At 41.1% G+C, this 14,110-nt stretch overlaps 1 protein-coding gene across 12 annotated transcripts in view; it reads left to right on the plus strand.

The window, feature by feature from the left end:
- Positions 1 to 14,110, plus strand: part of IYD (iodotyrosine deiodinase) — a 62,829-nt gene that overhangs the window by 31,137 nt on the left and 17,582 nt on the right. For 4 of the 12 annotated variants that reach the window (XM_084512420.1, XM_084512419.1, XM_084512417.1 and 1 more), the window contains 3 exons: positions 977 to 1,121; positions 10,160 to 10,207; positions 10,744 to 10,969. In XM_084512420.1, the coding sequence (XP_084368546.1) occupies positions 1,110 to 1,121; positions 10,160 to 10,207; positions 10,744 to 10,969 (286 nt within the window). In that variant the 5' untranslated portion in view covers positions 977 to 1,109. Of the gene's footprint in view, positions 1 to 976; positions 1,122 to 10,159; positions 10,208 to 10,404; positions 10,536 to 10,743; positions 10,970 to 14,110 lie in introns of those variants that run through there. The other 8 variants (XM_084512422.1, XM_084512421.1, XM_084512416.1 and 5 more) reach the window with 4 other exon arrangements.

Raw genomic sequence — 14,110 nt, forward strand, 5'->3', positions numbered from 1 at the left:
ACTTCTGTCTGGCTACGCCATCTATATGTGAACTTTTGGGCTTAGGACTGTAAAACCTCACCTTCAGGTATGCTGGCAATCAGAAGGAAATTCTTTGGGGTCTGGAAGTGAAACGAGGATGGTGGGAAGAGGTGGGCTTTGTGAAATGCAGGCCACCGGATCAGAGCTGTCACGGAGGTGCATATTGGCTTCAGACATGTAAACAGCAGTTAAAACTGGCTGGAGCACAATTATCCCTTATGTTGAACTAAACCTCCAATTTCAGCTTCCACATGGAAATTGCTTTCAGCGGGAAGTGGCTTGGCAGGGGGAAAAAAGTTTTACTCAATATTGTGAAAGAAATCCTAGACTGTATGAGGAGCACCAAAGTGTGTGCTTTCACCTGCTGTGAGGGTTGTGCACAGTCCAGCCACACCTAGCAGAGGCATCTGCATGAATAATTAGCTGTCATTTCCTGCAAATCAAATTACTTTGAATTAGAATTTAAAATGACTTTACAATTACCGAAACGTACTTGTCAGTGAGAGAGCAAGCAATGTTTTTACAGTGCCACATTTAAAAAGGGGCAGAGGCGCTTAACTCTTTTAAGAGAGCAATTATTTTTGAAATGCATATTCTGAGAAGCACAGTGTGTGCAAAGATACAAAGATATTTGCTTTATGCTGCTATCTACAACTGGAGCTGGTGATGCTGATCTCACAAGTGAGATAAATTAATTTCCTTCTTAAACTTTATGAGTAGAAGACCATAAAATGTCCCACATTAGTGTCATATTTTAGCAACAGTTGTATGGGCTTCTATATGGAGTCATTTCTATTTTTAAGATATCCGTGGTTTTTGTTGGTTTTGTTTGTTTTTATTCATGATAGTTTGTATAAGTGTGTAACTGTGCATATAACTGTAAATGAACATGCTCTTATGATCACCTACATAATCCATTTAAATTACCGACAGGAACGTTCTATTTGTATTACAGAAATGTATTTCCTACAAAATGTTATCTGAAAATTTAAAGACCCGGAATTTCCTCATGTCTCGTATTAGAGGATGATCAGAAAAATTGTCTCTCTTTCTACCTAGCTGAAACACAGAAACACAGCAAATAATAAATGGGATTATATGTAAGTGATGAAGGTTTTATCATATTTTTTATCATATTTTAAAGTTATGCCATGGGGGCTTTGAATGTTATTCCACTTTAATGCACTGAAGGAAATAAATGTATTCATGTTTATTAGTCCTTGCAAACCAGATCTTGCATGTAGCATAAATGACTTCCTGGCTATCAAGTGCGATTTCACAGAGTAAAAGCCTTAATACGAGTGTCTGCGCAGAGAAGGCAGTGCCCTGTTAACTGCTAATAGGAGTCAATGAATCCTGATTGATTCAGCAACCAGGGAATATTTGATGTTCAAAATCATAAAATATTATGCAAATAGACATTAATTTTACTATCTGCTGCATGGAAAAGGGGCGGATTTAGTTAAAAGGAAGAATACAAGAACTTGTTTTCCCATATTATATAAAACCATGAGGATATTGTGTAGCTAACTTGAAATGACAAATGAAATGAGCTGTAAGGCCATGATTCTTGCTACCTTTAACCTTGCTGCGGCTGGAGGTAGTGCAAGGCACTGAGCCATAGTACTGTGCACATACAGAGAAAAACGTAGCTGCAAACAGAAATGTAGCTGTGTTCTGGTGGCTGAAATAGGAGAGTGCAACACACTTCTTGTCAGATTTCATGGCAGAATGTTGAAGTAATGTTAGAGTAACAGAATTTGTCTAAAACTGGCATCATCTTGCCCTGAATGTAACTTGATAGGGCAAATTAGCAGTGACAGGATGGGTTTGATAGGGGGCTGATGGCAGGAAAGGTGTTTCAGTAGCGCTGTCCTCCTGCTCCCAGGACCTCTGCCGGGCTGTGCAGCTCAGGTAAACCATTGGTGTGGAAGGGAAGGCACCATTCGTACCATTGAAAAGTATTCAGATGTGTTCTGGAAAGATGCAATGGAAAATGGGTTGTGGGATTGGATGGAAGAGAATAATGGGAAAGGGGAGAGGTAGGGTTCGAAGCAGGAGGACAGAGAGAAGCAGCATAGCACAGGGGGATGGCCGGCAGTGAATGAGCAGAGCTGCTTGCTGCCAAGCAGCTCCCAGAAGATGCTGGGAAAGAGAAATTTGTCTCGGGGAGGCCTGAGCTTACTGCCTTCCACCAGGCTATGGCTGCTGCTGCCAGCTTGTGTCAGCATGTTGTCAACACACCCTCAAGGGGGTTTCACACAAATCTAATTAGCAGCGTGGAAAAAAGACCTAGTCTTGTGCCACTTTTTTTTTAGGCTAGTGGCACAAGAAGACCGTCAATGAAAGGGCCGTGATAATGCAAGTCTTTACCTTCTGAAGGGAAGCCTGATGTATTTCCACAGGCCCCAATTATCTGCTGGAACCACTGCTGGAAGGGGACCTGGTCTGAAGGAGCAGAAGGTTTGGCAGTGTCTGAGGCATTTTGTGCCGGTGCTGCCAGGATGCTGGGACAGCTGGGCCAGTGCTTGGGTCTGTCCATGTGTGTCTGTTCAGAGGCTTGTCACGTAGCTTTGCTGGACAATTAGCTCCCTGAACCTTCTCTAATAGGAGTAATGCAGGGCAGAAACCAGAGGAGACAGTGCTGCAGAGTGTGTTTAGACTGCTAAATGGTTAACAGCAGAGCTCCTGTTGCGACTCAGTCACAGCAGCAGCATAAAGCCGGTGCTGTCCTCATCTGACACTTCCCTGCTGCTCAGAAGGAACCGCTGGGGAAATATGCTTTCACAGGTTGTTGGTTGTACATCTACAGCCCTCAGAGCCTTGTGGAATAAGCAATAGGCTGAGGAGGGGGAAATAACCAAGCGCTGGTCACATACCAGCTCTGTTTTTGCTGTCAGCACAACCTCAAAGGCAGCTGGCACCGCGTGTGAGGTAACGCTGCTCGGGGGTCACCTCAGTTAACAGCAGGGCTGGGACAGGGCCCTGCCTGGCTTCATAGATAAAGCTCAGCTGCTTTTTCATTTACTGAGAAGAACCTGACTGAAATGAGCAATTGGGCTCATAAGCTACAAAAATCCACTGGCAAAATGCTAAGGCAGGATCCTCGCTGTGTGTGTACCCGATGGCAAAGCGTGTGACGTGATGGCAAGCTATCTTGTGCTTAGCAGGAACAGGGGAGTCCATAGCACAGGGAAAGCAGTACATAGTTCCTAATTCTATTTTAATTTAGGAGAGAAATTATGCTGAAAAGCAAACAGTTGCAGTCAATACTGAGAAATGAACTTATCTTTTTGGATGCAGAAGACAATCCAGCACTGATTAGCTAACAGACCAAGTGCATGAGTTGCAAGGTAAGGTATGACTGATCACTGCTGGGACGACATTTTGTCTTGGGACAGCACAGTGGTGATCTTTAAGAGAACATCAGCCATAAATGCAGAACTGTCCCAAACTAAATTTACTATAGCATAAACAGGAACTCTGTTGCTGCTGGAAGATGATCTGGGAGCATCATGGAGTGCAGCAGCCTGGTCTGTCACTGTGTCAGTACCAAAGAGGCTGCAGTGACACAGCTGGCAGAATGCCTGGATCTCTGAGTTTACTCATTAACAGTGCACATCATATTTTTTTCATAAATGCCAATTCATATTTTTTTTGAGTAAAATAACATCTATGGAGCCTGAGCCTCCACTCCTTCATACCAATGGCTGAGGCCATGACATATCTGTAGTGGAGCACGGTTTTGAATGTGAGGTTCTCCAGATCTTTCATTATATTACTGGTCATCATTTCCCTTTGTAAACTTTTCCTCTGATATCAAGGATCACGTTGCTATTTTTGAAGTAATAAGAGGTTGGTTTTGATTCTCATTCAGAAAGCAGCTCTTATCCCTGGAGGTATTTACAAGATGTGTAGATGTGGCACTAAGGGACTTGGTTTGGTGATGGACTATGTAGTCATGTTGATGGCTGGACTTGATGATCCTGAAGGCCTTTTCAACTTAGATGATTCTATGATTCTTTTCAAAAGGCTGTCATGGCCTGAGCTTTTATATTCACAGTGAGATACAGAAAGAATTTTGCCTATTAATTAGTCTGAACTCTTCAAAGACTTTAGATCCCAGAGATCCTAAGGAAAAAAAAAATCAGCTGAGCCCATTTCCAAGCTCTATATGCTTAAATCAGATTTAATCTCACAGAAGAAACCACACACAAATCACTGGCTGGTGGAGCAGCAAACTTCAGACAGTTTACTTGTGCTACATGATTTTATTTTTCAAACAGTCTGCTAACATCCAGTTCCAGGGAGTGACCAAGTGTTAGCTGTGAGTGAATTGTCCAAGAAGTGCTGGGGTTTTGAACTAAGCATTATTGTGAGAACTGGCTGCTTTTCTGCAGACCAGCCAGAGAAAGCTGGTCTTTCTTTCAGCTTCTTTCTCCAGGAGGGAAAAGGGTAAAAGTTTAACACCCCTTGGCAACCCATCAGGTGGTGGCACTGCAGCCCGAGAAAAACAATTTGCTGATTAACTGGTGTCATAGGTTGTGAAATAAATATTTAGGCACAGGGTAAAAGTAGAGAGCAAGAAGTCTTAGATCAGTGATTGGGAGACTATTTTTTTTTTTTTTTCTAGTTCTAGAGTGAAGGGTGAAAATACATTTGTCAGGTTCCTTGAGGTGGTGCTTTAAGCTGTGTGCTTGGGATCACTTTTTGAAAGGCTGCCTCAAAATGGGAAGGAGATCTGTACCCTGGGTGTCTCCAAATGTGATTTTCCAGCCTTGGGGACCCTGTGGAGCAAGCTGACCTGACCACCCAGATATCTCAACCTCTCCAGATACCAAGGCATTTCACACCATCTGGCCCTCTAAAAAAGGCACCCGCCTTGCCTGACTGCCTCTGAGGTTTACCGGTCAGTATGTGTTGATCTAGACCATGTGTGTGGTAATGGCTAACTTTTGATTTCCATCTCAACTCTGCAAGCAACAAATGTTGGAGCAATGCAGAGGGAAATACTGGAACAAACATCATCCTTAACACAGCTGAACCAGAGTCATGAACACAGCTGAACCAGAGTCATGGTGACAAGTAATGTTTGGCCACTGGTGTTGCTGATCAGAAGAAAGGGTCTTATTTGGAGGCATTTCCAGGGTGGCTAATCCACAGCCCAAGTGGAACTGTGAACTGGAAGGCAGCCCCTGCAAAGGAGAAAAGTTGGAGGATGACTGGAGCTAAAAATGGTCAGACCCACCCAAGGAGGAGAAGAGGCTGTGGGTGCCCTCTGTGGTGAGGGCAGGACTTCAGCGTGGTGATGGATTTCCTTGGGAGACTAGGGGGAGACTGAAGAAGATGAAGCTATCATTCAAAGCATTTAAGGAAGAAGAAGAAAAAAACCCTTTGAACATTGCTGTTTATAATTACATAGGAATTGAAAGCTTCCTTCACTTTCATAGCTAGAAACCGCTTCCCTAGATGAAGTTTTTAGAGGCTCAGATGTAATCAGCTAAGGAACTCTTCAAACAAGCTAGCCGTGTTTTGATTTGGCGCAAATAAGAAGCGAAGTAATAGAAATAGCTATTCCAAGAATAGCTAGGGCTTTGAAATGCTGATTTCAAATGCTGCATGCTGCCATTTGGCTGTCCCATCATGATAATTTGGAATGAAAGACAATTTCCCTCTCTGTAAGCACACACACAAATATATAAACAAATGGAAATAAAAAGCCACCTCTGAAAAATAGGGTTTTTCTATTTTTATTCTTCCCCCCCTTATTATACTTTCCATGTATTTCTTCTTCACATCAAAATGACAGTAGCAGTGTTTCTTACGTCAGCTCCAAAGGATATCCAGTTATCATTTCTCTACCACTAACAGTTACCTGACTTCACATCACCATTTGAAGTCTGCTCATGTAGGGCGCTGCTATGAATTCACTGTAAACACTCCTCCCGTGTTGTGAGCTGATGAGGAGGGATCAGGGATGATGGCTGGCTGTGCTGCACTCAGAAGCACAGGCAGAGCACGTACAGGTGTACCAGTGTCAGCATGGGCCCGGGGAATAAGGCTGGAGAGCTGCAGCTGCAGGGGTGCCCGCATGGGGAGCTGCTTGAGTATGCACCTGGACTATTAGATAAGCTCAAGACTTTGGCATCATGATGATTACATTCATGGTGATTATACAGCTCTGATGACAGGGCTGGTTGAGGTCTATATCCATGCTCATATCTATCCCTGAATTTGTGTATCTATCTATGTATTTGTTTATGTATTTATCTGTATTTTTTTTATCTCTACCATTGGGGCAAATACCTTTTAAGGTCTACGTTGCCTGCAGACCCTTGGTGGCTTTTCATGTAAGCTTAGTGATGTTTTCAGGATTCATGTTTAGAGACCTGAAAGTTTTTGTGGATTCATACAAACTCACGTCTGTGGCTTTGCTCCAATGAGTAATGTCATTAGTGTCTGTCACATTCCTGCTATGGGTAAACTCAGTCCTACGTGCTCATTGTGGTAGCAGTTGTACAGCAGTAGCAAATTGCACTGGTAAATTCTGGTATGAATCTGAGAGTAAGTTAGTCTCTGAGTTAAAATTTAAGTTACTTTTTGAAATCACAAATATTTTTAGTACCACTGTTGTCCTCTTGGGTATGAGTAATGGTTTATCTGGTACCACAGATCCTAATAAATGGATTAGTTTATTTAGAAAGATATTAATGAATAATGTTGCCTACTGCTAGGTTATTTTTCCTGTCCTGTAATGCATAAATAGAGTGAGCTTGCAACTGAAGGGCGGTACACTGAGGACAAATGAAAAGAATTACTCTATTGAATTGTGCATTGTTGTCTCGTGCTTTCATTGCTATGGGATGTAATTGTATTAGCTGCTGTACTCTTAGATTTCAAAAGGCTAGTTCATAAGCAGTAATAACATTTGTGGCAATCTGAGCTAAGTTAATGAAAAAGATAATCAAATCTAATGCTACAGGGTATGATATCTGATATCTTTAGGGGTCATGAAGAGATCATGCAGCTGACTCGGGGGAAGGGAAGGAGGCAGTTGTGTGCGTGTGGAGTGCAGAGGAGGCAAGAGATGGCAGAAGAGTGAGGGTCACCTTGCTCAGAAGCAATGTGTGCTGGTCACTGGTGGAGGCAGGAGGGCATGCACTAGATATAGCACAGGGATGAAGAAGCTCATCAGGCTCATGATATTTTTAGTAATGCCAATACCTGGTGATGTATAAGTTTCAATTGATCTCAGACATTTGTCTCTGTGTGTTGATTGGGAAATTGGATTACGTGTTTCATGTGCACTTTTGCCTTGCCCATAACAGGTACATACTGAGCTGGTAGCTGATCATTGGTTGCCTTTGAATAGGGTTTTTTTGGTTGTTTTTCAGTAAACACCAACACTGATCTGAAATTAGCTTGTATGCTTGAAGACAACAGAAAATTTTATTCCCCGTTAGCATTTTTTTTTTTCTGCTATAGCTCATGTCTGTCCATGGCCAAAGAAAGGTAGAAATGAGGACAAATGAGATGGCTGAGATGCATGAAGTGGTCCCTCCTTCCATATATCTTTCCAAGTTAAAGCTCTCCAAAAAAGTACTGTTAGGAAAACACAGGTAGGAGAGACCATGGGAGCAGATGGTTTTGGTTCTGCCTGGCTGTTCTCAGTCTCTTTCCCTTCTGCCTCTGTGCCTTTCATATAGCCTGCATTCACCCCATACAGGTAACACATTCATTGATAATTTGAGCATTTGGAGAGTCTCCTATCATTTACATCTTTTGTCTGTGTTAGGTGGACATATTCATAAAGGAATTCAGCCAGAGTCTTGTCCAAGCCTAGCCATGAGGTGATCCCATAACAGTGCCTTAAGACTCCCTGGAGCATGATGAGAAGGGTGCACCAATGTCACAGTGATCATGGGAAATACTGAGGAGAAATATCCAAAGCAGAGATCAGAGCTCAGGGCTGGGTGCTGATAGGTGGCTTTGCTGCCACTCAGTGCACCTCCAGGAGGAGGGTGAAACAGCAGATGTAGTCAGTCAGTCCCACAGCACTCACAAGTGGAGTCACACTAGCTTAGGGCAGAGATAACACACTGCGCTGTGCCATCATACACGAATATTGTTTCAGCCCATGTATGACATCTGCAAAGCAACACATAGTTGCTTTGAAAAAAAAAAAAAAGCCGTATTTGGTATTTGAATGCATTTATTTATCCAGAATGACAACTAAGCACAGAATAGGAAATACATAAAAAAAAAAAAAAAAAAAAAAAAAAAAAAAAAAAAAAAAGCTTTTGGTCCAAAAGCTTTTAGTATGATGGTTTGTATCTTTTAAGAGTGTTTATATGGATTTCATGCAATAATACTTGAGTACTTTGGTGTCTGCAATAGCTGTATGTCTATTTAAAAATTCTATCTTCTTTCCAACCTTTCAGAAAAGCTTCATTAATTCTTAGGAGTAGGGGTATTTGTGGTGTATCTCCTTAGTTTTTTTGCAACTCAAAAAAAAAAAAATCCATCTGCTAGGCTTCAGGGCTTACAATAGAACAGAAGAGATAATCATAATAAATTTGCTTGAAGTTGTAATGATAATAATCATTATACTTATATAAAGCTTGGATTGAAGAAAATCCAACAGTGCATTTAGGAAAAATGATGAAAATCTACTATATAAAAATTGACTGTTTCCACCCACCCCTTCCCACAGTTCCTCAGAGCATCTCCGTGTTTATATTTTGAATGTCTGCAGCACAGAGTTATTGAAACTCAATCAAATTTTAATAAAACATGGTATTGTGGGATTTCTGTGGGGCTAAAGTTCAAATTAACGGCCTTGAATATATAACAGAAAATGCAGACTTTGCCTAAGTTAATACTAAAGGGACTTTTATTTAGCTTTCTTTTTCTTCTCTGCTCTGCAAGAGGAAAAATAATACCTCATCACTTCTAAGAAAGTCAAAGTTATTCCAGACAAGTGAGAGATTATAGTTTCCAGCATTGCAAATAGAGGTAGTTATATTAAACAATAATATTCAGCCTTCTGTGTTGCTTCCCTCTCTCTTTCAACGTGGACCTGTCTCTCTGCAGGATGGATTCTCAGCTGCAAAGCATCCAGATACTAATTTATATGTATGCGAATATTCAAGGTTAACAAGAATATGTTCCCTGTGGGAGAGACACAGTCGGTGCCATTCAGCCTGCATTCCTCTTTCCTGCCCTGCTGTACAGGAGGCTGTTGAAAATGTGTATGATGAAACTGTAGGTCCCTTGCTACTCACATGAACAAATTTGATGTTTCTAATTGGGATTAGATGAAGTATCTCTCTCCTTGACTGGATGGCTGACAGGCAGGACAAATGAATTTAAATATCTGCTCTAAATCAAGGAGATAGAGGATAAATTAAACTTTTTTTTTTTTTTTTTTTTTTTTTTTTCTCCCCACATTTCTATTCTTGTACAGTGCAAATTTTTATTTATTTATTTAACAGGCAACCAAGGATCAGTGATCCAAGCCTGTAACCCAGGTCACACCTGTATAGAGAAAGCAGAAGAAAAAATTCACAGCTTGTATTTTCAAGCAGGTTACCCTCTTAATCAGAGGCAGGTGACTGTCTTTTGCCCATTTTGCTGGATTAGATAGCATGACCTTTGCATGTCCTCCTTATTTGATTTCTGACATATTTTTACACACATCTAGCTAGTTCTAAGGGGCACCCTTCTTACACAGATCCCATACATTGCCTGGAAGGACCACAAGCTGTCTTGGACATAGGGACTGCTTGATGGACATGCTGAAACAACGTGGATGTAGTTATTGTGTTTCTGAGCTGGGAAAGCCCACAGCTTTTGTGCTGCTGTGTTGTTTCAGTTCCCAAGCAGCTGACTGAGGAAAAAAAAAAAGGGTTAAAGTCCTGAGACATTGGCCATTCTTGGATTAGGATCACCTTTTAATCTCTCCTTTGGTAAAATAGCTGAATGTCAGTTTAAAAATTCACCACAGTGTAGATTTCTAGCCCTCAGATTATTCCTTGAGAAAGGAATTTACTTTTATTAGTAAAAGAAAGGAATTTACTCAAGGAATAATCTGAGGGCTGAGAAGAAATATTCCTTTTCTCTTCCCCCAAACATCCAGAACAGACAGAAGGTTCTGCGGCTGATCTCCTTCATGCTTCACACAGAGGTAATGCTACAGCTTTACTTATCTGCAGTATTGACCAGTTTACCCAGCCAAGGGTGGCACTGTAAGCTTGCATTCTCTGTGATATCCTGATTTCCTGGGGTCCACGTGATGTGACTAAGCACAATGAGTTAAACATTGCAGAGATGCCATCAGTTTTTAAAAGTCACATTCCCACTTGGCACTTATTCGTACTTGTTGTTACAGGCAGGATTACTGGGATCACCGTAACTAAAAAAATAAGGGGCAGAAGTGTTTCTACTTGGCCTGGGAATCAGGAAGATCTTATTTATTTATTTTGCACTTGTTGGCATTTATGTGTGTGTACGAGGTCAGTGCCTCTGCTTGATATTTCTAAGCAGTTTCTTTCCAGAATAGCGAAATCTGGGTCTGCTTAATAGCAGAAGCTCATCGCAGATGAGGCTGTGGGGGCAGTGGCTGGAAAGTGGAAGTGGGATAGGGTTGAGGAGTGAACCTTGGGTCCACCCCTTCCTGCTTGCTGCCCTTCTGCTCTTCCCATTTAATCCTCTCCTTTTCAGGACAGGAACCTGAACCTGGAAGGAAGTCTCCACGTTTCTGTAGTCATGGCACTCTTTTCTTCCCTAACCCCAGTCTTTATAGCCATTATATGTGTTTTGATTGGGGTAATACTGAAGAAGACTAATGGAGAGAAGGAAAAACATGAGACTAAAAGCAAGCCTGTATCTCGCCCATGGGTAGATGAAGATTTAAAAGATGGCACTGACCACCCGGTAGAGGAAGAAGGTAAGAAAAATCTAACCTAGCTGAGCAATTTTGTTGTTTGAATTTGTCTGCTGATATGAACAAGGTGAAAGCTTCTAGACTTCCCTACTGTGATGGAAATGCATACTGCTGCTATGCCGTGAGCTTGTCAGCTGGTGGAAGGAGGCTGTCCTGGTGTTGTGTCCCTCTTGGTTTAAATCTCTTTCCTCCAGAGTCCGCAGGTCAGAGTGCAAGAATAAAACACATTTCCAAAGTCCACTGTCGGCCCTGTACCCAGTGGATCTCAGACCTGTGAGGAATTCTGTGGGGAATGTAGGAAAAGAAAGGGGATGCTGCTAAAGTCCCCCTAGCCTCTTTCCAGGCTTCATTAGGGTGTGGTAAGGAAGGATCTGAGCAGAAAGTTTCTGCCTGCATGCTGACTTTGTAGACACCTCCATCTCACTTTACCTTCTAGAGCTACAGCACAGTACCTGTTTCATCTCATCACCCCCAGAAAATATGGAAATGGGTTTATTACAGTATTACAAAAGTCTTCTATTTGTGATTTCTGTGAGAGTCCACAAGAGCTTTAGCTGGATTAGCAGTGGGATCATTCTGGAGGTATGTCGAGTTAAATATTTTAGAATAAAATGTAGTGACTGGTAATCTCTGATCACTCAACTGCATATTTGAAACTGTATATAGAGTGCCTTTTTTTGAAATAGTGGTTTCTGATGCTCAGCTTGGACAAAAGCATGAGCATTAGGTGCACCGTTCCTTCTTTTTGCTTCCTGACTATCCTACCTAAGTTCCCTTCATTTATTCCTATGAAATCTTTAAACTTGCAGTTAACACAATTGGTTTCAAAGACTTTTTTTTTTTTCCACACATTTTTTTAAGTAATTTTCTTGGAATCTTGAATATTCTAGTTTGTGTCATATACCAATTTCTTAGAACCGTTATTTCTCTCTATTTCTTAATGTTCAGTGTAGTTTGAGTTAGTGTTGTGTATCAGTTTCCAGGAAGAGTTGATACTTGGAACCTTTTAAACCGTGCTATTTCCCAAATATACAACATTTGCTTGAAAGTTAGTTCATGTGTTGTAATCTTCTTTATGCAATGCAAAAGGATTTCTATGAAGAAAATCCCATATTTCCTTTGTCTAATTGTTTACTTGTTCAGTTAAACTGTTGCAAATTAAACTTTTTGTGGGTAGTTCAAGTGAAAAATCTGTGAATTATCATTGTTACATCTGACTACAGTCATTTAGATCCTTTAAATAAACAAACCTATTAGCACCTAACAAGGAGCCTCAGTGTCGCAGCTCCACATATAAAATGTTATTCTTTTATGACTTATTTTCTCCCTATCTTTTATTCAGGTGCTAAATTCAAATGCACTAGTTTAAAATTGCTTATATAAAAAAAAAAAAAGACAGGTAAATATACATCTGTGCTCCTGTTGAAAGGAGATTTTGCTTAAATAAAACCTCCCTCAATGTACCTTATAATCCAACAGTAAATTAGGCTTTCTTGCTATGTTGCTTTTAACAAGAAATAATCATCTTTCCCTTAATGCTATTTGATTCAAAGCCAACATATTTGCAAAACAGACATGTCCTTTATCTCCGGATAAAATAAAGTAATTGCACCATGCTTGAGAAATTTTTCTTCAGCAGGAAAAAGCCCAGCCTCAGTGAGGAGAGCATATGGCCACCTTGGAAGGGATTTGTTACTCTGCTACTGCTACAATAAAGAATCAAACCATTTTCACCTTGTTGTCAGTGTTAAAACTTTCACTGACTACAATAGATGCCAAAATGTAAACATGTAATGTAAACAGTTTTTCTTAACAGTACAGAATATTTTACCTGTCTTACAAATTCTTCTAGTTTACAAATGTATCTTTATTAAAAAACTCATTTCTACTTGAACATCTCAAGTTGGCTTGTGCTTTAAGACGAAGTTCCTCTGAAGAGAATTTGATTGAAAAATTGAGTTAGAGGAGATGAAGCATTTTTAAGTCCTTGTGTAAGACTAGGGTAGGTTGCTTTGGGTAAACAAGATGAATTTTGAACATCCCCTGAGTAGGAAAAGACCAAGTCTTTTGATGCTTGGCCATGACCAAAGGGCACCTTGCCAAGGGAATGAAGCAGACTGACCATGCACAGCCCTCTTACAGTGCTGGAACACTCACTGCAAAGGGCAAGTTGTGCTCTTCAGTTCCATTAGAAAGGCACTGAGCTTGCTCAGGCATCATCAGCCTTGTGAACCTCCTTTCAAGTGGCACCAGCAGGGGATGTTTTCCCTGAAAGGGGCATACCTTTGAGCAATAAAGTGTTTGGTGTAGTTAGCTGATCTGCTTGGTCAGGCTCAGTAGAGCCTCTTAATGGAGGAAGAGGGAGGACCAAGTGCTCCCAAGCCTGTCTCTGTTATGCTTTCAGCATCTGAAGAGAAGGATGTTTCTCAGTGCAGAAACCCAGTTCTTTGGTTAAGTGGCAAGCATTCAATCAGTCTATTTGTTTAATGCCTTAGCTGGCAGTACTTCAGAGTTGTTTGCATACCCATCTGTCCTGTATCTTCTTCCTTAATTTATGAGATCTAGAATGAGAGACTCTTGTGCTGCAAATTGGTAGGAATGGTCTGTATACGTGGCCATGTCCTATAGTAGGCCTTGTCTGATTACCAGTTAGACACAGCTCAAAAACATGTTTCTTCAGCCCTGTCTTGAAGCATGAATCACAGGGGGTCTCTCTTAGTGGTGGGCATCTGATCCCAAAGCGGTGGTACCAGGTCTCTCACTGCTTCAGGTTTACACAGTTAGATCTAGATTGTTGCAAAGAGGAGTTCTGGCAGATTATTCAGCCCAGGGAGTTCAGTGCACATTCATTCTGAAATCACATCCTTCCCTAGTTAATTACTACAATACACCCTGCTCAAATCAGGAACAAACATAAGTTAGTTTCTGGGTCATATATTCAGATCAATACAATTGATGGATAAGGTAAATACAGACCCAGTTTACAGTGGTGTGGAAGATCAGAATGAATTTTATTTACACCCTTATTAGTCTGGGGATAGTTGCAGAGATTATCAGCAAAGGCATTTTATTGCAATGTATTTAATTGTGGGGACTTCACCTGGTGGTGTTCATAAAGAGTGTAAAGCAATGTGCAAAGGCCTA

Source organism: Aythya ferina (genome assembly GCF_964211825.1).
Source record: "Aythya ferina genome assembly, chromosome: 3".
In the NCBI taxonomy this organism is placed as follows: Eukaryota; Metazoa; Chordata; class Aves; order Anseriformes; family Anatidae; genus Aythya; species Aythya ferina.